Genomic DNA, 27,220 nt, shown 5'->3' on the forward strand with positions numbered 1-27,220 from the left:
AACAGAAACTTTGTGGTCACTGCTAGGAAGACTGGGCTAGGCCCTATATACAGGCATAGGATATTTTACATCTTATCCTGTGTGATTACAACCCCCCCCCCCCCCCCCCCCTTATCACATCTCATACCGCTCAACCTTTTATTTGAACAGAAGGACTGCAAACAGCCACCTGGAAACCCTGAGATATCATTTGCGTTTTATAATACTACACACCTTATCTGGAGTCTTTTTGGGTAAGTCCGTCCTTGGAAAAAACAGCTTTTATAATTTCCATTAAAAAGGTATAAATCCTTTCACTCTAGAGATGATGAAACTCCATCATCTCCATTAATGAAGTAGTACATGCTCAGTGTAACATTCCAAAATGTTCCTCATAAAACATTTGTTTTAAACGTAATACTACTACAACAGGGCAGCACAGGATCACTGCAGGTTGTGAATCTGTAAAGAAATGTGAGTTGACAGCATTTATAAAACAGCCATGCTTGTGCATGATGACCTAACTTTTCATCTGAGTTCAATTCAAGACACAAAAAATAGAAGAGACTCAAGTGGAGTATATGGCATAGTTTTACTTTCACATTATTCAGTACAGAGTAAATTTAATCTAAACACAGGTATCTGACAGGTTGAACACCGATACACAGGGGCTGCATTAGCTAGCGGATACTGCATAGACACACACACACGTACGTACGTACACACGCATACAACCATACACGCGCGTGCGCGCACACACACACACACACACCATGACAAATCTAAACTCAACTACCATGACAAAGTCCCATCAATGCATCACGTCCGCGCTGCACTAAGGGAAGCATAGTGACTCTTCATTAGCCTAATATGACAATGTCCCATTAACTTCCATTAGATTTTTCAAAATACACACACACACGTGCAACCCACACACACAGCTCATACACTCATATTCGCCACCTCACAATGCTGACATTATCCCTGTGTTTGTGATTGACAGTTGGTAGACCTTTGCTAGCCCTCCCTCAAGCATCCTGTCCTAAAACTGCGTGAAGGCGTGAGCCAAATTTCTGGTCACTAGTGTTCACACTGATAAGTGCTCTTGCTGGATTTTAGCTCCAACACAAGAGAAAGAGCACTGTGGAAAAAGTCAAAGACCACCCTTCATTTCTTTAACTTCCATTTATTTTAGCTTTAAAATAAAAACCCTAACAGAAATACACTAAAGGCATCAAGATTTTTTTCCCTCCACTTTTTGCTGTTATAAGACTTGTGTTTATTTCACATGGGCCGAGTTAGGACTTCTTCACAGCTCTCATCTCTTCAGACTCCCAATTTTGAGTTTCTTCTCACAGTGAAAAGACAGATCAAGACGGTTCAGGATTTGAATCGAGAGCGAAGCTGGGTTTTTTTTTTTCTTCTTTCTCTCAAAGATGAGAGATTTAAGTGCTGTTTAAGTGAGAGGGACAGTTTTGGCGCAACACCAGGCCCTTGCACAGTTATTGAATGTCCCGATTCCTCTTTTAATGCTTATTTTGTCTTTAAGTGGAAAATATATTTGATTTCTCTAGAATAGTGGGCTCCTTGTAGTTAATGGTCATTTTACCTGTAAACTGAATAAAGGGTGAACCGACTTTTTCACAGCAGGTCATTAAACAATCCAGTTAACAAGTATGTCCACATCTACTGTATGTTAGTGTGTGTGCATGTGTGTGGGAGACATCAAGTTATAAAAGGTACCCACTGTCCACTGCTTTTTTTTTTCCCCTCAGTCAGTTTCTCTGCTGGAGGACACTTTGGACAGTCAGTGCTGATGTTCCAGAGTCCTTTCTGCACAGATTTAAAAATAATAAAAATAAAAAAAAAGGAAAAGAAAAATACCACTAGAAGAAGTGATGTTTCACTGCTTTTTGAAACAAACGGTCATACAAAACATCTCCCTCCCGTCTGCCTTCATCTCCTTTAGTTCTTCCTGACCATCCAGCTGAACACTTTAAACCTGTCCTAGACCTCAATGCCCATGTACTTAATATATTAACACCAAATGGAATGTCCAAAAAACATAAATGCAAAAAGACACTTTTCAGAAAGCGTACAAACACGTCAACAATGCCACTATCAAAACAAACAAGGAAGAGACAACATAGAAACTCAACCATGACGGACAATCATTTCTTTTTACATATTATTTTTATATATATATATATATTTCATATATATCATTTGTTTTCATAAACATCGTTGTAATCAGGTACGGAATTATGATAAGTATCTGAACTTTAGAGTAACTACAATGGGGAATGGGGAAAGGGAGGGGATCTACAAAAGCCTTACTTCTCCAGGCCTCTTAAAGTGCACTGGCCAGCACTCGCTTTCAAGGAATGTGGAACAGCAAAAAACACAATGAAAATACTCTCAAATGTATTATTCCCCTCCCCATATGCCCCACTGACTGTTGAGTATGGAAGACCATTCCTTGCAGGTAAAGAAGAGAATATATTGTCCTCCAATTCTGAGTGTGGTACGTCAAAATACTGACTTTGTTTCTCAGAATTATGACTTACTTGGGACTTACTCTGCAAATCCAACCAGTAATTAAATGTCTAAGTTATTGATAATTTTGGGTAGTCATCATTACAAGTAATAAAGTTGCTGAGATAGTAAGTCTACTTGGAGATATACCTACCCCCCAAAGAAAAAAAAAAAAAAAAAAAAAAAAAAAAAAAAAAAAAAAAAAAAAACCTTCAGTCAGGCAGGGAGGGCTTCCATTACTAGAGTATTGGGGGGGGGGGGGGGGGGGGGGGGTAGTGATTCGTCTCAGTGAAGTGCCATGTCTTTAGTGTATTCTGATTGCAGTGTTTTGTCTTTGTTTATTTTGTCCAGCTGAGGAGCTGGTCCTTCAAGAAGCCCATCTCTTAACTAACCAACTCGGAATGTTCCACAGAAACGTCTCGTGTGTGATGGGACACGTGCGAGATGAGTGTGCGTGCATGATTTAATATGCTCCCAAATATGTCCTAGGAATGCTGAACGGTTGAAATGTTGCAGAACACACACAGACAAAGACAAAGAGAGAGAGAGAGAGAGAGAGAGAAAGAGAGAGAGAGAGAAAAAGTGAGAAAAGTCAGAAAAGTCAGAAAATGGGAAGAACTTCTCTCTGTCTGTCTCTCTTGGTCCCTTTCTTTCTGTCATCCCTCCTTCCACGACCCACACCAGCTGTCAAGACAAGCACAGACGGACTTGTTAACAGGCAGGACGGTGGGGGGGGGGGGGCAAAAAAAAAAATTTACAATTCTTCCCTGCAAGTGCACACACACTCACGCTTCCTCTCACAGCTCACACACAGGTAAACACCGATAAAAACAAGAACTGTAGCGCTGATGATAATATACAATAATTTTCAGAATTAGGACAGTAATATTGCTGCCGTTAAGGCTGGCAGCTACTTTTTCCCTTATGTACGAATGCTTTTGGAGATTCTTTGTTCAGGGTTCTGGAAGGTGGAACGCTGGTCTGGTCGTGGTTCTTCTCGGTTCTAGAAGGTGATGGTCTAGACGCGGACTCTAGAAACTAGTCCTAGAACTGTTCTGCCAGCAGCTCGCAGAGACGCTTGGCCACGGTGTCCTTACTGCTGCGCAGAGTCAACCGGTACATCTGAGCAGAAAGAGGCAGACGGAGGAGCTCAGTGAGGAACAGACACACACAAACAAAACTGCAATACACCACTTATTGAGTGTGTAGTTAATCCTAATCCTGCATTGCCTACAGCCATTGTGAAACACAGACAATCATTACAAATAAAACTGTGCCATGAACCACAGATACACAGAGGGAAATCTGATGACACACCAAAGTGGTCTGGTTCTACTATTGCAGAGTGGGGGGGAGGGGAGGAAAGAAGAGAGGGAATGAAAAACAGATGAAGCACTAGGAGAGAAGGAGAGAGAGTGAGAGAGAGAAAGAGATTGATTGATGGCATGAACAGGAGAAGGAGGGCCAGGATGAGTGTTACCTGCTCCCCAGGCTTGTGATGCAGCATCAGATACAGAGACACACACAGTAGTGAGATGCAATGAAACACAGACACAGACTGAGCAGTGAGGGCTGGACAGTGTGTGGATGTCAAAGAGAGTGTGTGCTTAATTCTACTTTACATTATGTAGAGGAGCTGGGTAAATTTAGGAACTATCAGAGAAATCCTGTTTTTGGCAGCAGCTAAATATTTTGGGGTCTTAGTTGTGCATAATTATACAACACTGTGGGTGTTCAGGATCATCAGTCTCTAAACACAAGCAGGAAGCGTGCTCATACCTGGGCTTGTGCGTTGGGCTCAAGTCTCAGTAGACAGCCCACTTGTTGGGCCTTGGTTTGGATCACTCCAGCGCACACAAAATTCTCTGGGTTTGGATCCACTTTCTCCAGCAGGGCTGTGCCCAATCCCAGCAGCTACATATGAAGGAGAGGAACAGGAGAAATATTTGTAAAAATTCACTGTGAAAATCACAAGGCGGTTACAGATAGTAACTAAAATAGGTGAATTTTTGTTGAAGACATGCTAACCACTGGATACTAATCACCAACACTAAAGAAATCAGTTTCTCCACAACGAACGACTTCACATCACACCACTCTTTTTACCAGTCAATGAATAAAAATTAATTTATGAAGACATTTTGTCTCCTTAAAATAAAAACTTTCACTGGTTTTTAAACAATATTAGAATGTATGTTAACCTTGAAGGTATGGCAAGGAATTAGCATTTACTAGTGATGCACGATATATCGGCGGCCGATATATTTGCCGATAGGTAGATATATATTTTTTTTAGATATTTTTATCGTCTGTTAGGTATTGTTATTGTCTGATATTGGAATATTAGCCAATATTACAACTTTAGATTAACTTGCCACCTGATGAAATGTTTGATAAAAATATAAAATATCTACAACTTATAAACTTAAGACAACATTAAAAAAGTACAGAAATGTACAAATGCTGAAGAAAAGACTTGTCCTTTGGCAACCCACGATAAAAAGAATGTTTTGCTTTAATCCAAAGTGAATTTACTTTAAAGGCTAAGCACCAGCTATATGAAAGTGTCAAACAAATAAATACAGTGTAATTTGAATTCCTAACTTGTGTTTATTGATAGTCAGAAAATTTTTTATTTCTTACTAATTCAAGGAATAAGATTTTAACGACCGTTGGTCCCCCAGAAACAGTGTTCGGAAACTCTAATAACTCTTGCATGTGACGTAGATGGTGGACAACAACTCTAGAATTTGCACTTAATTTAATGCAAAATGATCAAAAGGTGTCTAGTTTTTGGCTGCAATAATTCAATGTACAGTGGGACATCTGTGCACAAATGGCCCAAAGATCACAAAATATCCAGAAAATGGACTAAATTTGTCAACTTTAAACGGGCACTTTGGAAAGGACCATTATCACTCCGTTATCTGTAGTGCTCATTTCACTGGTGCTTTTCCAACAATATGGGCATGTAAGGGTTTTCAAGAGCCTCTGTATACATGGAGGTAAACAGGGTAAGTACACTTACTTCGCCTGTTTTAGTTGGTGTTAGTTAATGTTAGCTTGATTTGCTAAACTTGGTGGCTCAGATTATACTAGGCTACGTAGTTGCACTACGGAGGTTTATAGTGTCGGATGAATTCGAGTTCGACTTCGAACACATTTACAAGAATAATGGTACCTCTAAATTTGAGTTTCATTTATTGCTTATTATTTATTATTTCATTTATTAAAATATTCAGTGGTGCTTAGCCTTTAATTACAAAAATAGTCTTTATCGGTTATTAATATTGGTATAGGCCATTTCAAGGTGCTAATTATCGGTTATTGTATCAGCCCAAAAAATGATAAATTGGTGCATCCCTAGCATTTACCCATGTAATGTGCAAAAAATGTGCAATTTATAAAGTAATGCAAGTATAACAGCAGTTAAAATCTCTAAAACCCCCATCTGCTGCCTGCTTTGATTTGAGAGGGCAGGGTCGAATCGTGGAACAATCGACATTCTCAGTAATGATATTTTCATTCCCACTATCCTCTGAGAAACTACTCCACTCCTAACAAGGCTTTAGAGGCTGAATGCACCGAATAGCAGTGTCTTAATTGAGATAAGTGACAAAATGCATTGTTAACTCTGGTTCTGTTACAGAACCGAAATCACGTGAGCCAAAGGTAGTCCTGCCTGAAGCAAATCAAACTGTGAAAAAAATGATTTATAAAATCTCTCATAAGACAAAAGCCTGTCTTGCTGTCACTGCCTCGCTGACGCCTCAGAACGTGTGCCATGAAGCATAACATTATACAAATAAGTAGTCAGTGGGGGATGCAGCCTTTCATATGTGCACTGAAGTTGCATCCCAGCATCACAAAAACGTTTTTCATACCTTAGCTTTCAGCACCTCTGTGTCCATAGCATGGTTTGCCTTAAATATCTTTTGTGCTTCCTGCTGAGGTCTGTGACAGAAAGTGACCGTTATTATTATTATATTTTAATTCTACATGACACACAGAAATTGCATGACACACATGTGCAAGCATCATGGTATTGCAGCAGGTCTAGATAATTTCAGGCATGCCCATATTAACTGTAACACACTTCCCAAAACACACAGACACAATCCACTTACTGGCTGAGCTGTTTCCAGCGCTGAAAGAAGTCATGTGAGGACATCTCGGTGGGCTGGAAGAACTTGTTTATGGTGACGGGCAGCTTGAGCGTAAGGTTCTGCAAAGCCCCACCATACCTGAAACAACAGCAATAAGCAACCTTCTGCTTAAATGCATGCACTTAATATAATGGTGTGAAAAAGCATTTACTGGATCAAAATCAGTAACATAAACCATTATTTGGGCTTAAAAAAGCAAAGTATACAAGTGTTAAATGGAGAAGTTCAGTATGTACATTTAGCCTTTCGTATATAATCTGTGCAACATCACCTACATCTGGACAGGAAATCTATTTTCGTAACTTGCTATTGCTCAATATGCCCCTGCTTTGCAAAAAACCTGCTGACAGAGGATGGTGTGTGTGTGTAACTTCAGATGTTCCTGAAAAACCCTTTTAAATATCACTGAGCTCATCTAAATCTGCCTCTGCATTAGTTCAAAACAATGTGAGAAAGCGTGTGTGGTTTTGTTTGTGTGTTGGGCATTTTACCTGAATTTGATGTTGAGAAGTGGTGCATCAGAGAAGTCAGTCAGACACTCGATGTTGACAACCTGCTGCACCTGAGCGCCTCCCTCCACTAGCGGGTCCACAGGCTTTAACTGAACATTCAGCTGTGGCTTCAGTCAAGGAGCTAAATCAGGGAACTTGAGCACACAAACCAACTACACTATACAATCTAGAGCTTGATTTACAAATTTGATTAACATTAATATCTAGTAATGAAAGAGATTTATCAGTATCAAAGCACTGATAAGTACAAATATACTAATATCATTAGATATTGATAACGGGTTGATTATCAGCAAGGAAGATGAAAATGAATGCGACTCCCATAACTAACAATTTGGAAAAAGCACACGCAATATTTGTGTGGTCATGTTAGCTGTGAATTTCTTTTTAAATTAACACTGCTATTTAAAGAACAGGTCTCAGTACTGGTTAGGAAAAAGAAGAGTCCCATTCTGCCTTCTCTAAAAACTAGTAGCTTGATTTAAATTGCATTGAAAAGGCACTCAGGAAAAAAAAATCATCTACTTATGAGGATTTTGTGGATTTATAAGCTTACACTCACCATCTGCTCACTTCTATAAAGCAATGCTAAGCTAACACAACCCACAAGTCCCATAACAAATACAACAGTTTACATATGATCAGAAATCTTTGCTGTTTGAAGTCATGGATATGTAGATTTTTAACCATATTAAATTATAACATGTCCAGGGCCTGTGAAATGCTTTAACTAAAAGAAAAAAAAGTATGTTTGTGTGGAGGAGGATGACTGAGTTGAAGAGATAAAAAAAAGAGAAAAACATAAGACAAGGAGGCAGTAACAGAGATGAGTGTGAGTATATGAGCAAAGGATATGAGACTGAAGTTCTCCTGGGCAGCTGACTGTGGTAGTGAAGCTGACAAATTGCACTGACGTCTTATTGCCATAGAACAGATACATCCGCCCTGGCACACACAGACAAGCACAGTCACAACATACACTAATATTAGCCTTAAGAAGATGAACTGCAGAGTGCATTGAACATGAAACTAACAGTACATATGCATGCTGCAGTTTCCTGCAAAATCTATACAGAGGCCAATTATAACTTAGTGATCAATAAACAATACAACTCAAACAGATTTAGTAAATTACCAAGGTTCTGGCGGTACTCTGACTTGATGCCAATCTGAAGCAGCTGATTTTCAAACAAAACTCCGTTATTCTTACACACAAACCTGCAGGACAGTGAGAGACACACCAATGAGATTGAGGGAATGGAGCTTAAATAAAATGCTTAAAAAAGGAGAATATTGCAATGGTTTAATTGGCTAATCCTAGACATGGGTGTGTGTAAATGGTGGTAGTAGGGCCATTGCTCTGAATAATTCACATTATCTTGGAATATCTTGGGAATCTTGACAAAGTCATTTAAAGTTCCTTTTTAAAAATATAATGCATAAAAAAACATTAATAAACATAAACAAAAGCTTCTTTGAAGAAAACCTTTTTTAGCAAGAATCCTGTTCACTGGATGTGAATACCTACATCATTAACTGAATAATCCTGATCCACAAGCGTAAATCTGAAGGAAGGAGAGGGGCAGAGAGGGGCTCTTACTTGTTAAGCAGTTCGTCTGACTCAGGAAGAGGTGGAGTAGGATCTTCAGACACCACAGAAGGAGGAGCAGAGCTGAGAGTGCAGGTGTGTGGAGAAACACAGGAAATCCCGCATAGAGGAGGAGAGACAGGCCAGGTTACAGTATCAAAAGAGAGAAACACGAGCAGCAGCCAAACAGCCAAAGCAATGACGCAAGGGGGGGGGAGTGAAGGCGGAGAGGTTAGTGCCAGCATTTATAACCCCAGCCCAGTTACAAAGTTAGACCTTTAACACAACACCACACAGCACAAAGAAAACACAAAGAAACAACATTTCTGAATAAATGTGCAACAGAAACAAAAAACGCACACCTGAAGGTAAGTAGAAAACATTAAAGGGCCCATATCCTCCATTTCCTAGAATCTGACTGTTTCTTCTGAGGCCCACTGATGATATTTGTGTATTTTCATTTTTAAAATCTATACTTGCTATACTGCCCTGCAGTATGATTATTCAAAAAAAGCCATGCAGAAACACTCCTCATAACCTCAGTCTGAATGGGTGGGCAAAATTGCTTTTGGCCAAAAATAATTCACAATAACAAATGAATTAAAAATGGGCCTTTCCTGTTGTTCCATTACAAAATATGAACATATCGGCTTCAAAATAACATTACAAATTGAAATTGCACAGCTACTTCTAAGGAAAACATGCTTTCCCTTTATACGGGCCCTTTAATTACATTTTCATATACAATTTCTGTCAAAATGTCAGTGTCTGTAGTGTTTGTGTATGGTCGTCATACAGGTTTGTTTTTTTTTTTTGTTTTTTTGCATATTGACACAGTAGTCAACCACTGGCCTCTTACTCAGAGTCACCAGGACCCTCAGCCAATAAGGAGTCAGAGCTCTCAGTGGGAGGTTCCAGGTCTCTGTCATCATCCAATGACAAGTGAGGACAAAAGACACGTTCAAGCAAACACACACACACACACACACACAACATGGAAAAGGGAGGGAGAGAGAGAGAGAAAAAGAGAAAGCAAGAAAAAAAGAAAGACAGTCACATACACAGTAAGATAAAGAAGACAAGATTACACAAACACAAAGAGGAACACAAAAAGCAAGTGATAGAAAAGTGAAAACAACAAGAGCAGAAAGCCTGACAAACAACTACACCCTCTGAGCAGCAGAGCATTACAGAATTAGCTTCCAACAACATTTCATCTTAGTTAGTCCAGGAAATAGACAGATGTTAATCGACTAATTAATGACCTTGTTTACCTCAGGAAGCCGTCGTCATTAACACCAGCAGCAGGAGCGGCTGGCCCCGCCTCTGAGAAGACATCGACCAATAGGCTACCTGCGCTGGGAGGAGCAGCACTGACTGGAGCAGCAGAACGGAGGCCAAGAAGGTCCGCTGATGGAGAGGGAGTGGACTGTGAAAGAGAAAACAAACAGGAGAGTGAAGAAGGAATACTATTTAATATTTAAAAAACTTTGCACATATGAAATAATAAAGTAATAACCTCAATTTATCATTTTATAAAGGCCCTTATTCTACAATTTTCTTAAAATGGACTATATTCCAAGCTCCTGCTCTCCATTAAAATGAAACAGGCTGTATTTTGTTATTGTGCATTTGAGACTGATATAGGTAAATGAGCTTTGTTCCAGCTGGCAGGCATCCATCTATCCATGCATACGCTGTAATCCAGAATCATTGGACTCAAGGCAGCAATACACAGTGGACAGAGCACCAGACCATTGCAATGATTTATTCTGCTTAATTCAAAATGTAATCCTGGCTGAAACAACATCTTTAATAAAATAAACTGTTTGAGCTGCACTGCTGCTGCCGGTTGAACAAGTAAAAGTGCAACATGCAAAGGTGTTGGTTTATGTGACATCACAAAACCAATTCAAATTTACTAATGTTTTTAATTTTAGTTTCCCTATATGAACTTTATGGTATGTTTTGGGCCTTTAACCGTGTTTGCTTATTACATCAAACTCTCATTTCGATAAAGCAGTGCTTTTATTCAATTATATGGACCCTTCAATATAGGAACTCTTAGGCTACACTCATGGATACTGCAATAGGAGGATGGAGACCTATATATGTAACAGAATAAATCACAGAGCATTTCCCGTTTTTTGTTGAAGCTTCGTTTTTGTGCTGACTCACTTCCCACTGAAGTGCAAGCCTGGCAAAATGGTCATGTGATATTTGTTCAGGCTTTTGTCAAATTTTCACTTCTAGATGAAAGTGATTGAATGTGTAGGAAATAGAATCTCACAGCGTTGGATGCTCCTATGGCTGAGCTCTCTCCAGGTCGTTCTCCCGCTCCGTTTAGCTCTCCTCCCTCTCGCTTGCCCTCTTCCAGTTCGTTTCCAGATACGGCACCAGGTCCTTTCTTCTTTTTCAGTTTGGCCAGGATGGAGGACTCCCTCTCAGGGAATGGAGGCATCTCTTCTAGCACTGTAGCCTGTACAGAATCATATTTATTAAAGCTTCATTCATTTTTACATCGCAATTAATTTAATCCCAATACACCTCTTAATTTTTTCTTGTTAATTCAGTAAATACATAAATAGATTGACTGAGGATGTTCCTTCAGTCTGGAAATACAGACATGTTTCAACATTACTCAGCATTTAGTTCTGAAAATTGTCTTTATCTTGTTCAAATAAGACAAATAAGCATGTATTTCAAAGAACATTTCTATAACATATTCAAACAGATTCTAATAATGCATTCTTACAGACTCTACCCATTCACACACACACGACAGCAGGACAGCTACATCTGTGGAAATCTCTAGTTAAATGTCACCCAGTCTTTAGTGTTTGTGGATTTTCATACCAGTACATCAGTGCTGGCGATGGAGGACAGTTTGAGGTACTCCACGGCTCTTTGCTGAAGCTCTACATCGCTGTTTCTGATCTGACTGTCACAGCGCAGCACTTCTTGGATGGTGCTTTTTGTCTCAGGGAACAGATTAATGAATTTTATATAAGCAGACAGGAGCAGAGCACGTGTGGGCACTGAACACAGGTGGAACTTAGAGTGCAGGAGGTTAAACTGAACCAGTGGACTGGAGTGGGGGGGCAGAGAGAGACAGAGAAAGAAACAGCATTAATATTCCAGATGAAAAGAGATGGGGAGGGAAAAAAAAATTATATATATATATTATATATATATATATATATATATATATATATATATATATATATATATATATTTCAAATACCTAGAGCGAGGGTCGCCAGCTATAAGATTACCAAACTCTCCCAGGATATAACCCCCGACCTTTACCATATTCTCATGGCAAGCTGGAGCCTGAAGAGCCTAGGATCAAATATAAGAAATAAATTAAGCATTTTATATTGACAGAGTGATGAACAAAGCTGTAGAATATCCAATACAATGAGAAAACTACAGTACATCTTCCTCTTGTATCATAATACACCTCAGTCACTAACCACAATAAATATGATTACTGAGGAACAACATCTGTAAGAAAAAAGACAAAACAAAGAAATAAAAGAGAAGCATGTGTTTGCACCTCAAACACAGTCTTGGCGGCATATCCCTGCACATCGTCCCGGTTAATGACAATTTGGATGACACGGTACCACACTTCTTCACTGACGTAGTCTCCAGCAATGCGGATCAGGTTCAGGATGGTGTCCACGTACCAGGAGTAATCCACTGCATACTTCTCTGCCAGAATAGCCACCTTCAACACCTGCAGCAGAGACAGGAGCCATGAGCACAGCACGTGTGAACAATTAAAGGGTAAAACTGCAGGCCACTGTGCAGGAGGAAATAGAGAAGCTTCAACATACCATCTCTTCTCTGATGGAGTAGTCCGCTGTCTCCAGATAACTCAGCATCTCAGCAACAATCTGCTTGGCGTTGCTGCGGTCACACATGGCATAGAGCAGGTCAGCAGCTCTCTGACGGACACTGACATCCCTCTCGGTCTGAGTGTGGTAATATTATTTACTTTAGTCAGTAACAACAATAAATGTAGTGGGTAATATCACCTGGGCCCAAAGACCACATTATACCGAAGATAGATTTACAATATATTAGAAATGGTTAGATTAAAAAAAAATAAATCATCACTCTATATGCTTTTGAGTACCTCCCACAGACAGTCTGCAAGTGGATCCTCACCTTGAGTGCGTTGATGACTGTCTCAATGTGTGTTTTGACAGCTTCGTGGGAGAACTCTGAGCTGGCAAGAGTGCACATGCTCTCCAGTGCCAAGTAGCGCAGGTTGGTCTCTCTGTGCTGCAGGAACTGGCCCAGCTGGTTGCACGCGCGTACCAGGAGATTGGGTTCACTGCACATTTACACAAACAGTACAGCTATCAACCAAAATACAGACACTCATACTACAATTCCAATTCAGTTCAATTCAGAGTCAATTTTGTTATCATCCACTTGAGTAATAATGGCGCCAAAGAAATATCAATAGGATTGTGGACATTTTAAACAATGTAGAGATTAATGCATGTACTTATGGTCTAACATTTAGCCAGTATGAAGGCCCAATATTGCCTAAATTCTCTGTACTATAGAAATACAATAAAAATATGTTATCAAATATCAGTTTGAATAATTAGTCAAGTCTAGGTATCAGTCTGATCATTGTGCATCTGTATAAATAGGATTCTAATAACAGGAGAAAACAAGAAAGAAATAATTTATATAAGAGCAATGTGTGCATACAAACAGCAGAATGTACCTGTCGTAATGAATAATGAGTGCAATGGCTTCAAACAGGATGGCATTCTTGGCATTTGAGTGCTGGACTTTCTTAGACTTGGGAGGTTCCTGGGCTTTGTTAAGAATGGTCTCCAGACACTCCACCAGTCGGCCTTTGACGGCACCATCCTCAGGTGGAGGGTAGCACTGAAGGAGACGTAGCAGCTTGCAGGAGAGCCAAGGGGCAGGGACAAAGTAGTAGGTGTAGTCTTGTAGGTCAGTGGATGCTGACGACACAATCTGAACGAGAAACAAGCACACCTTTGTTTAATAAGAAGTCACCCATAGGTTGAGTGCAAACATGCTTAAACTAAATCAGCATTAGATGGATCGTAGCAGAAAGAGAGAGACATACTCTGCTGAGGCGAGACACTGCGAGGGATACGCAGGTTTTGAACTCATCTGGGTTCTTCTGGCTGAGGCAGGTGATGAGGGAAATTGCAGCAGTGACAACACCCTGGAAGTGACCAATAAGACCATCAAGATCGAGACAAAAGCAGAGAAGGTGAAGACCAAATTAGAATAATAAAGCAGAACTCCCTCTTGAATCCTGTTGTAGAAAAACTAATTGAGCAACTGGGCTTCTTCTGACCTGAGGGTATTTCGCAAAGCAGGAATTCTGAGTAAGCAAGTCCAACAAGCAATGCCCTTAACCACTTCTCCTGTCATTCAAGGCTCATCGTTGGCTCAAGTGTCTGGTTAACTAAGAAATCTGCTTTGTGAAATTCCTCCAAGTGTAAGCAGTGATAGTGGGGGAGTTGTTTGTCTGACCCACCATGTGCTGATCGTTGAGCAGGTGCACTACTCTGGAGGTCCATTCTCCCATCAGCACAAGGTCTGGAGATGTCTTGTAGAGCCGTAGCAAACACAGAGCGGCAGACTGTTTCACACTGTCCATCGTGTCCCTGCCACAGCAAGAAAATTAATTCCACAAAAGTTACCACACAGAAATAGTGTGCGCCAAAGAGAAGTATTCATGGAAACTGTATAATTGTTTCTCTCTCTCTCTCTAACTGGGACAGGGATGGACTCTTACCATTCGCCTTTGCCCAACACTAAACATTCATTATATTATATCATATCTTACAAAAATGACTCGTTCCTCTATATTTCCCTGCCATTTCCTAATCTTCCTCCTCCCTGCCCTCTACTATGAAGATAAACTGAATAACTGCATATTTCCACAACTCATTCCCTCCACCCATACAGAGATGAGCTTTAATCTCATTTCACCAAGTCCAGCCCAACTCATCATCTTTTGCATACTGATTCAAACTACAAAATTATGCTCCTTTTCTTCCCAGACCATCCTACTTTCAACAATCTCTTAATCTTCCCTAGCATCCTGTAACCCACCCTTCATTGTCCATTCATCCCTCTCTCCATGAGATAATTGCTTGTTAACGTTCTCACCCTGCCACCAGGATGCGAGGGATCTCTCCAGCAAAGGCCTCCGCCATCTCCCTGCTGCCCACGTTGGCAATGCAGTGCAGGGCCAGACACATGAAGGTGGGGTTCCGGCTGGACAGGTCATTCTTAATGGCATTATTGATCAGCCTGATCAGCTCACTGTTGCTGTTCACCAGCACTGAGATGAACAAGTAACCCTGTTTGAGGAAGGCAGAGAGGGAGAGAATGAGGGAAGACAGGAAAGGTGAGGTACAGTGAACCAAACATTAAAAAGGTTTGACCACAGCTGCCATGCCAAGTATATACTAAATGCTTATACATAACATAAACCAGTGTACAATTTGCTTAATCGTCCATCTTTGCCCCCTCACAAAAAAAAAAAAAATCCCCTCCGGCATTGTATGTGAGATTCTCCTGTTTTTCTACCTTAATTATAGTAAGCAGAAAATGAGTGCGTAATCAGATCTCTGCAGTTACCTAATTTTTCAAATGGCCTCATAAATAGCATACTCAGATTTAATATCGGAGTTAGGTCTAAAAATCAGATCAAGAAATCCTTTTAAGAGAGCTGAATTTTAGCTCACTAACCCAGTGTCTCAGTGCATGTATAACCATACTACGATTTCTTTGGGATATCTCGGTCTGCACTTGTGTGCACAAGTGTAACCAGACAGTGTAGAGCTGTCGAAATAAGAAAGATCCTAAAATGGGTACAAGTTTACCAAATGCAGCAGCAGGTAGTTTATATCATGTATTTCTGTGATATTATTGACTGCAGCAAAGCAGAAATCAGATCATTACCAGATTTATGTAAACTCTGTTTTCTCGTTAGCTGACTTCCCGTGTGAACGCGTTTATCACATTACTCACAAAAACTGGTTTTGTGCAGTTATTAGATTAAGTGCATTTTATTGTCTACATTTTTCACTCTATGGAAATCAGAATCTTCCATAGGATCAAAACAAATGTACTGTATATGAAATACTATTGTGATTATGTGCCGTGCTTTTGCAGCATATGCCCTTAACACCATGCTCTCCCTGGGAGGTGGGAATCATGTGAGAGGGTGCTGTGATGGCTCAGCTTTGCAAGGCTGGTATAATGGCTGAGCTTTGAGCTGAAGTACAGAGAATAACTGCAGTACTGCAGAAATGTCATCTTCACAGACTCACAGAGACAGCAGGCCCAACTGCTCAGATGACACAGAGCACCGATCCACAGGAGAGTGCTTTTCTCTCTCGCTGTGCAAATGTGCGTCTCGCACACTGCCGAAGGCACTTCTGCTCTTTACGTAGACCTTTTACATCTGCACTGCTTCCTTTTGAGACCTCTCTCAGTCAAGCTTTTTTATTCTTTGTAATTTCATGAATGCTAAATGTGTGTTAAACTGCTGTATCTGGACCAATACACTAAAATAAAGATTTTTTTGTACAATGAATCACTTTTAGATGGAATTGGTTTGTCACTCAGTTTGTTTCATTAAAATTATGCTTTTTAACAAGTTATGTGCTTTACAATCAGGCCAACCCTATGAATACATATGCCTGTGTTTGATCAGTGGAACGTTTTAAAGCACTGCTACAAATGTACTGCAGGCTAATGACCCCTTGCTCTGATAACCTGCTTGTTCTTGTTGAAGAATAACAGCAGGTTAACACAGTGAATTTGTTTCACACGCGTCTGATATTTGGCAGTGATGCTCAGTACCATTGCTTACACAGGTTCCAATTAGGAGGCGTGGGAATGCAGCCATTTGCTTGCTTCAGAGCTTCTGAAGACCACACAGTGAGGCCAAGCAGCTTACTGTTAACAATGACTTATGTGTATTTGCCTCACTCAGTAAATTAAGATGTATTACAGAGATTTGCTGAATGGGAGATTAAAAACAAAAAGCAACATGGAAGAGGAGTCAACATAAACATTCTATGTAATATTCGGTGAGTGTTTGATTCTAACAGAAACTCATCATTAGACAGCTATGCTGATTTATCTGAAAAGATTCAAGAAACATTTCTTGGTTATGAAAAACACAGCTTAGTTAAAAATCATTTAGGGCCTGATGCAAGAGTATTTGAATGTCTCTGTGTTTTTAAAATGCAATCCCACAGCTGAATTGGTAAGATCTCCCAGTGCTTCACAGGTCAAACAAGTAAATCATTACCGCCCAAGAGGAGACTTCTTGGCTACTGACCACTCTTCTGTAAGGCTTTATATTTATTGTGCACTTCTTCATATAGATGTATCTGGATATATTCCAAATCAATAAGTGGAGCATTACGGTATGAAATGTCAACCTGAGTGTCTTTCCACTGCTCCATGGATCAGTACATTAACTCTGGAACTGCCCAGAGATCATGACAGTGATCGAACTGATGCCAGAAATGAGGAGTACAATCAGGGATGAGACCCTGAGGCTCACATATTTTTTAAAGGGTTCTACAAGTCTGGATTCATAAACAAGTCTGGATTTATCAATTTTATCAATTCATACAATTTCAGCTGCTCTGACTCTGCAGGAACTTGAGCTGCGTAATTAAAACACTTAACATAATTACATGTAAATATTTTCACCCGAGAGTCAAGTTGAAGAGTTTGATATTTCACATCGTTATTCAACACTGCTTGATAGACTGTTAAAACAGATAGATCAAATTTATGAGTGGCTTGTGAAATTTAACCCAATTATCTTACTTAAATGACCACAGCTGAACAAACCCAGGGAAGCAACATAATCCATACAAGGAGAAAACAGGCTCTTGTGAACAGATCAAAAAACCCAATCATAATACAGTAATAGAGTGTATGTTCATTTCATGATAATAAGCTGCGTTGTCAGGGTCAGTCTGCCACTGTGTTTGTTAGAGTGCTACATTTTTTAAAGATATTTCAAAATATTAAAATGGAAAGTAGCAAAGAAAAACATGAAATAACAATGACAGATTCATCTAATGCCTTTATAAAATGTTAGTATAATTCACACATTTTTAACATCTGTTTCATCCAATACTGTTTAATAATTTTCAGACTTGGGGCCTGCCTCACAAAGTAAGCTCACTGTAAACAGGAGATGTGGCTAAATTTCAGGTTTCATCTAAACCTAGTAAATATAACTTTGTTAACTACTGTTTGTTAGGTTTTAATACTCAAACTAATAATCCATTTGCACATGAAAGCATGATGTTTATGATAAACAGCCAGTCATATGAAACATAAGGATGAATCCAATGGCTTTTTTTAAAAATAAATATAGAAATTACAAAAAAGCATTTACAATGCTCACCTTGTAATCATTGCTTGGTATAATTGAAATCTCTCAGGACATCATTTTAACAGAAAATTAAAAATAAGGTTAGCTGGCTAAGCAAGAAATCCTGCTTTGGGTGTAAGATAGGCTTTTGGAGTCTTGGATACACAGTATTGTTTGATGTAATCTTTGTGTAAATAATGAAATGTAAACATTCTCACACAATCCAGCTCACCTGAAGAACACAATTTACAGCTTTTTTAAGTGATTTTTTGCTGCAGTGCCTCAAACTAAGTTAAAATACAATTAATGCAAAAATAAAGAGAATAAATGCTCAGTTGGCATATGATTAGAGGAGGTGAGCACTTGTCAGGTTCACATGAGTCTGCCTCACCAGCTGTCTGAGATCAAATGCTAATCTGAATTAGCTTACTCTCCCACACGGCAAGAGTGTAAAGCTGCAGAGAGATCCACCAGTCTACAAGATGAAGGTTTTAGCAACCTCAGTAAAAATAAACTCAAAAAGTAAAATACAGTGGGAAAAATAGAAAAGCCTCACTGAATACCATCTTGCATTTCAGCTAATTCAATGGAGCACAGCAGAACTGCATGGCTGAGTGACACATACAGAAAATGCTAGTGATAGAAAATTCATAGCCTCAGGCCTCAATTCAAGTCATTTTATGACTTGGGATGAAGCTCAATATTCACTAACAGAATGACCTCATTTTTTTATTATAAGATAGATTTCCAACATAGAGGAGGAGAAACAGAGCTTTCCGGAAAACGTGAAACTCCTTACAATACAGAAGTGAGAGTATGTTTACTTTGTAGACAATAGTGTTATGAGACTAGTATTTGAGTGAAGTCAAAGAGGAGCTAACTGTGCTGGATCAGGCTCGGAGGAAACTGGAGTACTGAAACAATGACTTCACAGGAAATGCTCCTCCAAACACAACTGCATCACCACATTCTTTGGCAACGTTTTGTGACGAAAGAGAAGGAAGGATAAAGGGAGGGTCATTCAAAAAGATACTAGCAAATCTCATCTCCGGAGGAAATTTATGCCCCCGTACAAAGTACAAACATAATACGCAAATGCAACATGCCATCTATAAATCCTTTACAATGCAGTTCAAACTCTGAAATGAGTTGAACTCAGTAAACAGCTCTTTACAGCTACTTGTGACTCCATGGGTCTCTACTCCCTCTCAGAGACTGCGAGCCAAAAGAGAGCAGAGAACTGATGAGAGTCTGACTGGTACAGTGGGTGGAAAATCAGCAGGAGATAATTAGGGCTCATGGTGAGTATACATGGCATGGAGTGTCACTGGAGCAGTTTGTGTGAAAGCATTAAAGTACAACAATTGCTCATTCCCTTCAGTTGAGGGGAACACCTAGCTAAAGATATACAAAGTCTTCTAGAATTCAGAGTTGTGTGAACATGAACAGCAGGAAGAGGAAGAGTTTCACCTAAAGGAAAAGGATCATCCTACTTACAATCTGTTTCTCTGTGTACTTGTTTGAGCTGAGCAGGTTGACTGCCTCCATGTGGCCAAAGTCGATGTCGTGGCCCAAGAGGAAGATGAAGAGCAGTTTGCACACATACTTCTTCTTGCTGTAGCCATCCAGAGCTTTGTCCCCTTTAAACTTTGAGCGGATGTTTGCCAGTTCTTTGTTGATGCGCTTGATCTCAGCCTCCTTGCTTTTGCCTGGGAACAAGAAAAATAAATAAATAAATTAATAAAAAATAAGACTCTTTTTTCTTAACATCTCAAATACCTTAGGAATTCAATATTTAAATTTGGAAAACAAATAACATTTCTCATTTGTCTTCAAATCAATAATTGTTTTATTTTTTACACTTCCAATAAATGTATTAATATACTAAGCACACTTCCAGAACACTTCTGACTTTTGTAAAAGAAATAAAAACCTAAATTTGTGACAAGTCTTGAAGTTTTTTCCCCACAAAAATTTTCCCCATTGTTTTCACTGAATGCCACTGAATTTTAGTTTGTAAAATTTTATAGAAAATGCAAAATACATTTGAATCTTCGTTAATAAATGAAAGGCCATAAAGAAATATTTCATAAGCAGGTGACTTGGTAACAGGCATCATAATTGGGTACAAAATCAGCTTCCCACAAAGACTCAATATTTGCAGGCAAAGGTAGGTTGCAGCTCATCACAAAAACAAAATCACCACTTTTCACAACAAGAATATACCATGCAAGATTTGTATATTTCACCATCTACTGTACATAGTATTTTTAAAAAATTAAAGAGCAAAAATGTTGTAGTGCCCTCAGATGGCATGGAATTAGAAACTGTCATGATAATTACTGTAAATAACATAGCTATATGGGTTTGGGAGCACTTTGGAAAACGCTTCTCACATAACAGTCCACTGCTACATAAAGAAATGTAGGGTGAAGCTATTTCACAAAGAAAAAAAACACACATTATATGCGCAAAGACAATATAAATGTGTGCTGTGATCAAAAGGAAGCAAATTTTTATTTTTTTTTTTAAATCAAGCAAGAATACACTAAACCTCTACCTGGTACATTTTAACACTTTGTATCCTCAGTTCCCAAATGATTAAACAGCATAATTAAAAGGAAAGATGATGACACAGTGTGATATACTTGCCTCTGCTTCACGTCTTGGAGTGTGTTGAACGTATCATATTCAAAAAATTTGTCAATTATATTTACAAAATACAATCAAGTTGTGCCATGAGAATAATAGATTCTTCGTGTTTTTTCAATTACATAAATCTTCAAGTAAATTAACAAATCAGAGTCTTGTTTTTAGGAAATAGCAGATTATTGAGACGCTCTAGCTAGAGAACGTGTGTCACGACTTGTTCCCACCCACCACACGCAACAGGTGTTTTATTACCACCGTGGCTAGCGTCATCTCAGCATTTCTGCACGGTGGATTCTAATCTTCCCGTTTTTAATTGCGATTTTAATTATTTTTGCTCTGGTGTTGCATCAGGGGATTTCCTTCACAGGAGAGGAAGGGTTCAATGCTGCTTTAAAATTTGGCCAGATTAAGATATCAAAGTAATAATCAAAGCATAATGAAGTGAAGGGACAACCTACATGTCATGAGTGCACACTCTGTCACATAAAATGCTCTCTAGTTAGACAGCTCACTAGGTTTCGGGACAGACACTGTATTACATATTATGCACCATGTAATATACTCTCAGCCCTAAACAGCAAGTGTAGTATTAGGTTACACCAACAAGATCGTATTGCGACAGTGATCTGCCATAATTATACACCCAAGAATACAATATCAACATGAAAAATGCTGCAGATGAGAATGATTGCATGGTGCAATGACTAAAGGCTTTAATATAATTACCCATCTGTACATGTAGCTGCATTTAATGAAGAACTATTTACGTTCAGCTAGTTTGAATGAATAATTACAAATTAATAGGGTAACTATTAACCACCACTGGACAGGGAGACCACAACTGTGCATATATCAATCACAACAACTTCAATCACACAGCCAACAGCAAAAATTGACAGCACAAGAGTACATTGCAGTCTACTGTCAAAAGCTGGATTTGTTCAGAGTATGTTTCTTGACCATTTCTGGACTTTGTCTACCAGAAATAAAACACTAAATATATTGACTGCACCACACAGCTGTTTATCGACTTCAGCACTACTCTGACGCAATTTTTATATGGGGGAAGAGGTTTATGACAAATTTGCAAAGGAGAAGATATTCTTGAATAAACTAGAGAGGCAAATGGATACTCAATTACACACTGAATCTACTACAAAAAAATATTTCCATTTGCAATATGCTTGGCTGAGCAAAATTACAACACATGTCTAAACATTGAAATTAATAAATTAGGCTGCATAATATTTACACAGCTGGTTTAAGCAAATTAAACATGTACAAGATAATGTGGCATTAGCCTTATGTTTCAAATCAACTGTCAGTACTTCCAAAGAACATCTTTATTCAATTATTTTACGTGTATGATTTCATCAGGAATGGGCATTTTTAAAAAAATCATAATATTTAATTGATTAAAACTCTGTAGTTTACACAAAATTTCTTTTTTTCCCCCATGGGAGATGAAAGATTAATTAAAGGCATCTCAATTAACCCCCTCTGTAATCTTCCTATCACTAAACAGTGCTGTGACCTTTCCTGTCTTATTGTGAGTCAATTTTTCTAAGTGGGGCTTTTCTGCTGGTTTTTTCTTGTCTTAAAAGAACGCCCTCACTACATTTTACTAGACAGAATTTTTTCATGTTATTTTTTTGGCATACTGTTTTAATTTTCTAACATCAGCAACTTTTCCCCCCAATATGCTGTACTCAATGTTACCCAAACCTAGGACCAGTATATCAAAGCGAAGACATTTATGCACCAATACAAATATCTCTGTCAAACGCGCTGTATATTTGGTAGTCTAAACATACTATGACTCATTCTCTTACAAGCCAGCTGAAGGGTGTTTCTGGTTGTAAGATTTAATGCTAGAGCTTTGATTTCAGAACCATTTCTCAGTGGGTAAACCGACAGCAGATGACAGATGCACTGACCAAGGTCCACAATCCTGTGTCAGAATCTGATTCTGTGAGGCACTTACACACCACAAATGGCTGGCGTGTATTTACTGAACCTTGTGGAGATAAAATTCTCTTGTGTGTTCACAGGTGGTAAATCACAATGCTGCTCAAAACATCCATCAGCAACACATCAAAAGTTAGGTGTTAGGTTCTCTGTTCAACCATATTTGAGCAATTTTAGCAGAAAAACACAAAAAGCTTAAAGTGGGATATGGTTTAAAAACACGCCCTTGTTACAGAGCCATGATCTTGTTTTCATTTCCTGTAAATTCAGATGAAATCTCATTTCATCTACTGTAAATGTAAAAATGTAAAGTTATTGTTCTTTTGCCCTACACATAACTGTGGGAACAGTTACAATTCATTTTCTTTCACTGCACAAACAGGCTGTGTGTTAAAAAAAAAAAAAAAAAAAAAAAGGAGTGCCTACTGCAAGAGAAACTCTCAAAAGATAAATGATCAGTGTGTGCTCCCTGCTCTGGCCTGTGGTCATTCTACTGCTGCGGACTGCTCAAAGCCATAGAAAACACAACGATCTCCATGAGAAACAGCCACATCCTGCTCTGTCCACACTCTGCTGTAACAACACACTTCCCGCCTGGTGCAGGAGTGCATTTAGAGGACACCTGGGACAACATGACTGTAGAGAAAATGAAGAAGAAAGCACACAGGAATAGATTTAATAGAAATGAAGGACTTGTCAAGCAGTGCTGATATCTTTTTTTTTTCTCACAGTGTATGATGGTCCACCTGCACATAAATACAATAAATTTAAAATACACCCTCTGCTGATTATCATGTATGTTAGCATGTGCATATTATAATATGTGTATGGTACATAGCAAGACTAAGTGGCAGTTAATGCCATGGTTGAGCATTTCCATTTTGAAACTGCAGCTTTCCGTAAAGTCTTAAAAGTGCAAATTCAGAATCCAGGGTTTTTACATTACAGACCTAATGAAGCTATAGCATCAACTTACATTGTGGCAGAGATTTCCCTACTTTAGCATAACTGAAACACTGACTGTGGTAGTACCCTCAAGGGAACATATTCAGTATATTTAGTCAGAGAACATAATTGAACCTTATTCTATTATAATTGTAGATTTTTAAACTGTGCTGATTTCATACGCCCCATTTCATCTCCAGGACTTATATTATGCTGTTTTATTTAACCCAGTTCTGTAATGAAAGGTTATAGACTGATGAATGAATGATTTCAAATATTCACCTCTCCTTCTGGAGAACAGAATGTAACTGAACAACTGGACATTAACATCACTGTTGTACCTTTAAAAGAGGACATTTACACTGCGTGTACATTTTGTGACCAACTTATTGCAACATTAAAGGAACGCTACAATATTTTTATGTTTAAAATTACAGCTTCAAACCATTGTGATGCTCCACTGACGTGTAATGGGGAAAACAGTGGTGCTGTTGTTGCTATTCTGGGCTCATCACTGTGGAAACTGCACTATGTAACATTTGAAAGCTTGGTGAAGAAACCACCTGTCCTTCGAGAGCTAATGTCGATTTGCTGGGGTGGGTGGGGATACAGGAGGGGGCTTTCGCATGTTCATAGATCTGTGCATATGGAATGAAGGCAAAGTATAGCATCTCCACTACAGCCACTATTAGGGTATCAGGAGAGTTTTTTTTCTTGGAAATAATTTCTAAAATGTGTAAACCTGATGAACAGAGATGAGATTTTAGGGGTGTTATCGATGACCAGCGATCACCTGTTTTATGCATCTATAAAAATAGCAAAATTATGGACAAATGTGTATATGTTGCACAACACTAGCCACTAAATTACATCAAGAACATGCACACAGAAATTATCTAAACGTTACCTTTAAATTATTTTGATAAAATACTATATCAGATACTTAACCAAAACAATGAGTATATACCCTTTTATACAATACAAAAATCATTCTACAAGATCTCAAAAACAATGTGGAAAAAAAGTATTGGGAAAATTTCTCCACTATTCACAGGCGACTTATTCTCCTCTACCATGCAATATATAAATCAGGGGCAAATATCAGCAAATACCATAAACAAAATTCAAAAACATCCTTCAAATGACATCCTCATTACCAGAGATGAGCAGCCAAAAATTTTTTTATTAGTTGTGATAAATGGCACGTGTTAGTGATAATACATATAGGAACACACACAAGCCTTCAATGGTCAAGCCCATGGGAAGTTGATGATAAAGTGTTTATCACACAAACAGTTGAACTACCTCCTTTTGGCTAGGACTGATATGCACTGCAAGATATGGGAGTCCACTTACAGGCTCCATGTTTCAATTTTCTAGTGGAAATTACTGCTGTCTCTGAAGCAGAATCCTTTGCAAATGATTAAGACCATCTGAGGCTTTCTCTATTCCACACCAAGCAGGGGTATTTCAAAACATATATCATATCATATCAAGCACATCCAATTCTGCAGGAACCCACATGTAGCCTGAGACCTCTCCTCACCTCCAGACATTCAGAAAAATGACAGTGTTGAGTATGGCACAAAAGGCAAAGATGATCCATTCTACAATTCCCATATAATTTCCAGTCAATAAGTACAAGTTATTCATTTTAGGAGACGAGACATATCTAGCAGGATCAGACAATAACAACCCACTTGGAAAATGTGGAGTAACATGAAAAGGAATTAATGAATAAAAAAGCTCACCAAAGCAGAGAGAAAACAGGCTTCACTCTCGCGTTACTATGTGAAAACATCCACAGATATTAGTCTAACTTTCCAGTGGGAGAAGACAACTCAAATCGTGGGTCTGAATGGATGTGGAGTTGACAATTGGCCATAAATGAGAAAAGGAAACAGAAAATACATGCTGCGGGCATTCTCAAAAGAACGGACTTCCATCCTAGAGCCCAAATGCCCTCATTATTGGCAATAATTTTGGGAATTGTGGGAGGACGTCAATGCAAGCAAGTTGGTAGACTGAATTTTGGAGATGTGGACAAACGTCCCTGCAGTATTCAGAGGAACCGAAAGCAGGTTTACAAACCCAGGTAAGTAGCTGTTATAGAAAAGTGGGGGATGAATCAGTTGATGTTTTTAGCTGTTGAGACTTCGGGGTTCATATTTGTGAATATTGTGTTTTACCTGAGGCTGAAAACGAATAACGTGTGCTTCAATGAATAAACGGAGGCCTCTGGTCTATATAGAAGACCATGAAGAGCAGCTGAAGGTTATTTTATTTATAAATAGAAGAAATAGATTAAATTAAAGCTGCCTCTCAAAACGGCAGTCAGTGTTCTGGTTAACAACAGTGAAAATGAGGCACTTACAATTCCTTATGTCCGAAATGAACACCGCTAATCCTCGCATTCCGTCTCCCTTCGACACAGCCGGCATCTTTGCAGGGTTTCTCCTCCCTCCCAAACAAACGAGAAATTATTTCCAGATGCGGGGGATTAGCTCACGTCGCGTTTTTGTAAGGCAGAAAAAAGAAATACGGTAGATTTTGGTTGGTTTGGAGCCAAGCAAACACCCAGCTAGCCGAGCAGCTAAGGTTACCACACACTCCGGCGGTTTTAATGTTTTGGGAGTTTTCTAACGACAGTAATGCCGTGTCTAACAACAGTATAATGAACTAATGTGTCTCTGTCCGAAAGCCTGAAGCCGTTAAAGAGTGTATTTAGTGTGTCTGTATTGAGGAGAGCTCAGTCGACCGTTTACGTTCATTCAAACCCAACGGTTCATGGCCCAAACGACGACGACACTCATTCAACCCTAACAATCTGCGACTCAACAGCGGACAACGTCCTTACAAAGCACCGTCAGAGACCTGAAATCCTACAAAACATGAAGCCGTGACCAGAAGAGGGGGATAAAGAAATGAAAAAATAATAAGCGCTCTCCTTTCTGCTCCCTCTCTGCTCTCTGAGTCACAGCTCGGCTAGCTTGTGGCGGCTAGCGCTATCAGATGTTATAACACATCACCAGAACACAAACACACCCGGCGCACTCTTCCGCCGACCGATTAATGAAACTGCACGGAGCAAATATAAAAATATACAACTCCTAATTCGCTTCTAGGTCGTTGGTTTCGTGCCTGCCGCGCCAGGTCGGTGCTCACGGACGAGGCTCGTGACAGAACGGGCGAACAGCGAGGTCCGACTCTTTGAAGAATCGACTCTTTTGAACAGGATCCTTTCAGGATCAAAGTGATTCTACGCTTAAGGTCCTGTTTGAAACGTCCCCCTCCGGTCATCAGTTAAAGCGTAATTACACCCTAAATACGGTTTTGTTTTTAATTATCAGCTGAAATGTGTTGTTATGCAATAATACATAACAACATGCTCATTTTCAGTTCTCAGTTTCCCAAACTGTCAAAATAACCCTTTTTATTGTGGTCTGTT

General features: G+C 39.2%; 1 protein-coding gene across 2 annotated transcripts; it reads right to left on the reverse strand.

Annotated features, from left to right (window-relative positions):
• Positions 1 to 2,730: 2,730 nt before the first annotated feature.
• On the reverse strand, positions 2,731 to 26,954 carry ap2a1 (adaptor related protein complex 2 subunit alpha 1). 2 transcript variants are annotated; one of them, XM_066642999.1, is made up of 22 exons: positions 26,147 to 26,954; positions 19,705 to 19,916; positions 14,964 to 15,157; positions 14,326 to 14,455; positions 13,906 to 14,007; positions 13,531 to 13,790; positions 12,957 to 13,125; positions 12,623 to 12,760; positions 12,340 to 12,522; positions 12,025 to 12,122; positions 11,637 to 11,868; positions 11,071 to 11,259; positions 10,055 to 10,209; positions 9,640 to 9,702; positions 8,793 to 8,864; positions 8,328 to 8,410; positions 8,048 to 8,137; positions 7,172 to 7,295; positions 6,642 to 6,758; positions 6,399 to 6,468; positions 4,294 to 4,428; positions 2,731 to 3,636 (listed from the first exon to the last, which is right to left on the reverse strand). In XM_066642999.1, exons 1-22 carry the CDS (start codon positions 26,211 to 26,213, stop codon positions 3,559 to 3,561), a joined length of 2,961 nt encoding a protein of 986 aa, XP_066499096.1. In that variant the 5' UTR covers positions 26,214 to 26,954; the 3' UTR covers positions 2,731 to 3,558. The 2 variants fall into 2 exon arrangements, with proteins under 2 accessions (XP_066499096.1, XP_066499097.1); XM_066643000.1 differs by lacking the exons at positions 8,793 to 8,864; positions 9,640 to 9,702.
• Positions 26,955 to 27,220: the final 266 nt, after the last annotated feature.

This window comes from Hoplias malabaricus, chromosome 13 (genome assembly GCF_029633855.1).
Source record: "Hoplias malabaricus isolate fHopMal1 chromosome 13, fHopMal1.hap1, whole genome shotgun sequence".
Classification (NCBI taxonomy): Eukaryota; Metazoa; Chordata; class Actinopteri; order Characiformes; family Erythrinidae; genus Hoplias; species Hoplias malabaricus.

Bases quoted from the DNA above. Each gene is read 5' to 3' on its own strand.
- ap2a1 (XM_066642999.1), bottom strand. From the start codon at position 26,213: ATGCCGGCTGTGTCGAAGGGAGACGGAATGCGAGGATTAGCGGTGTTC. The intron at 11,869-12,024 runs GTATTTGAAATA...CCCCCACTCCAG, and splicing joins GCTGGCGACCCTCGCTCTAG to TCCACTGGTTCAGTTTAACC. The intron at 9,703-10,054 runs GTAAACAAGGTC...GGATGATGACAG, and splicing joins AATGACGACGGCTTCCTGAG to AGACCTGGAACCTCCCACTG.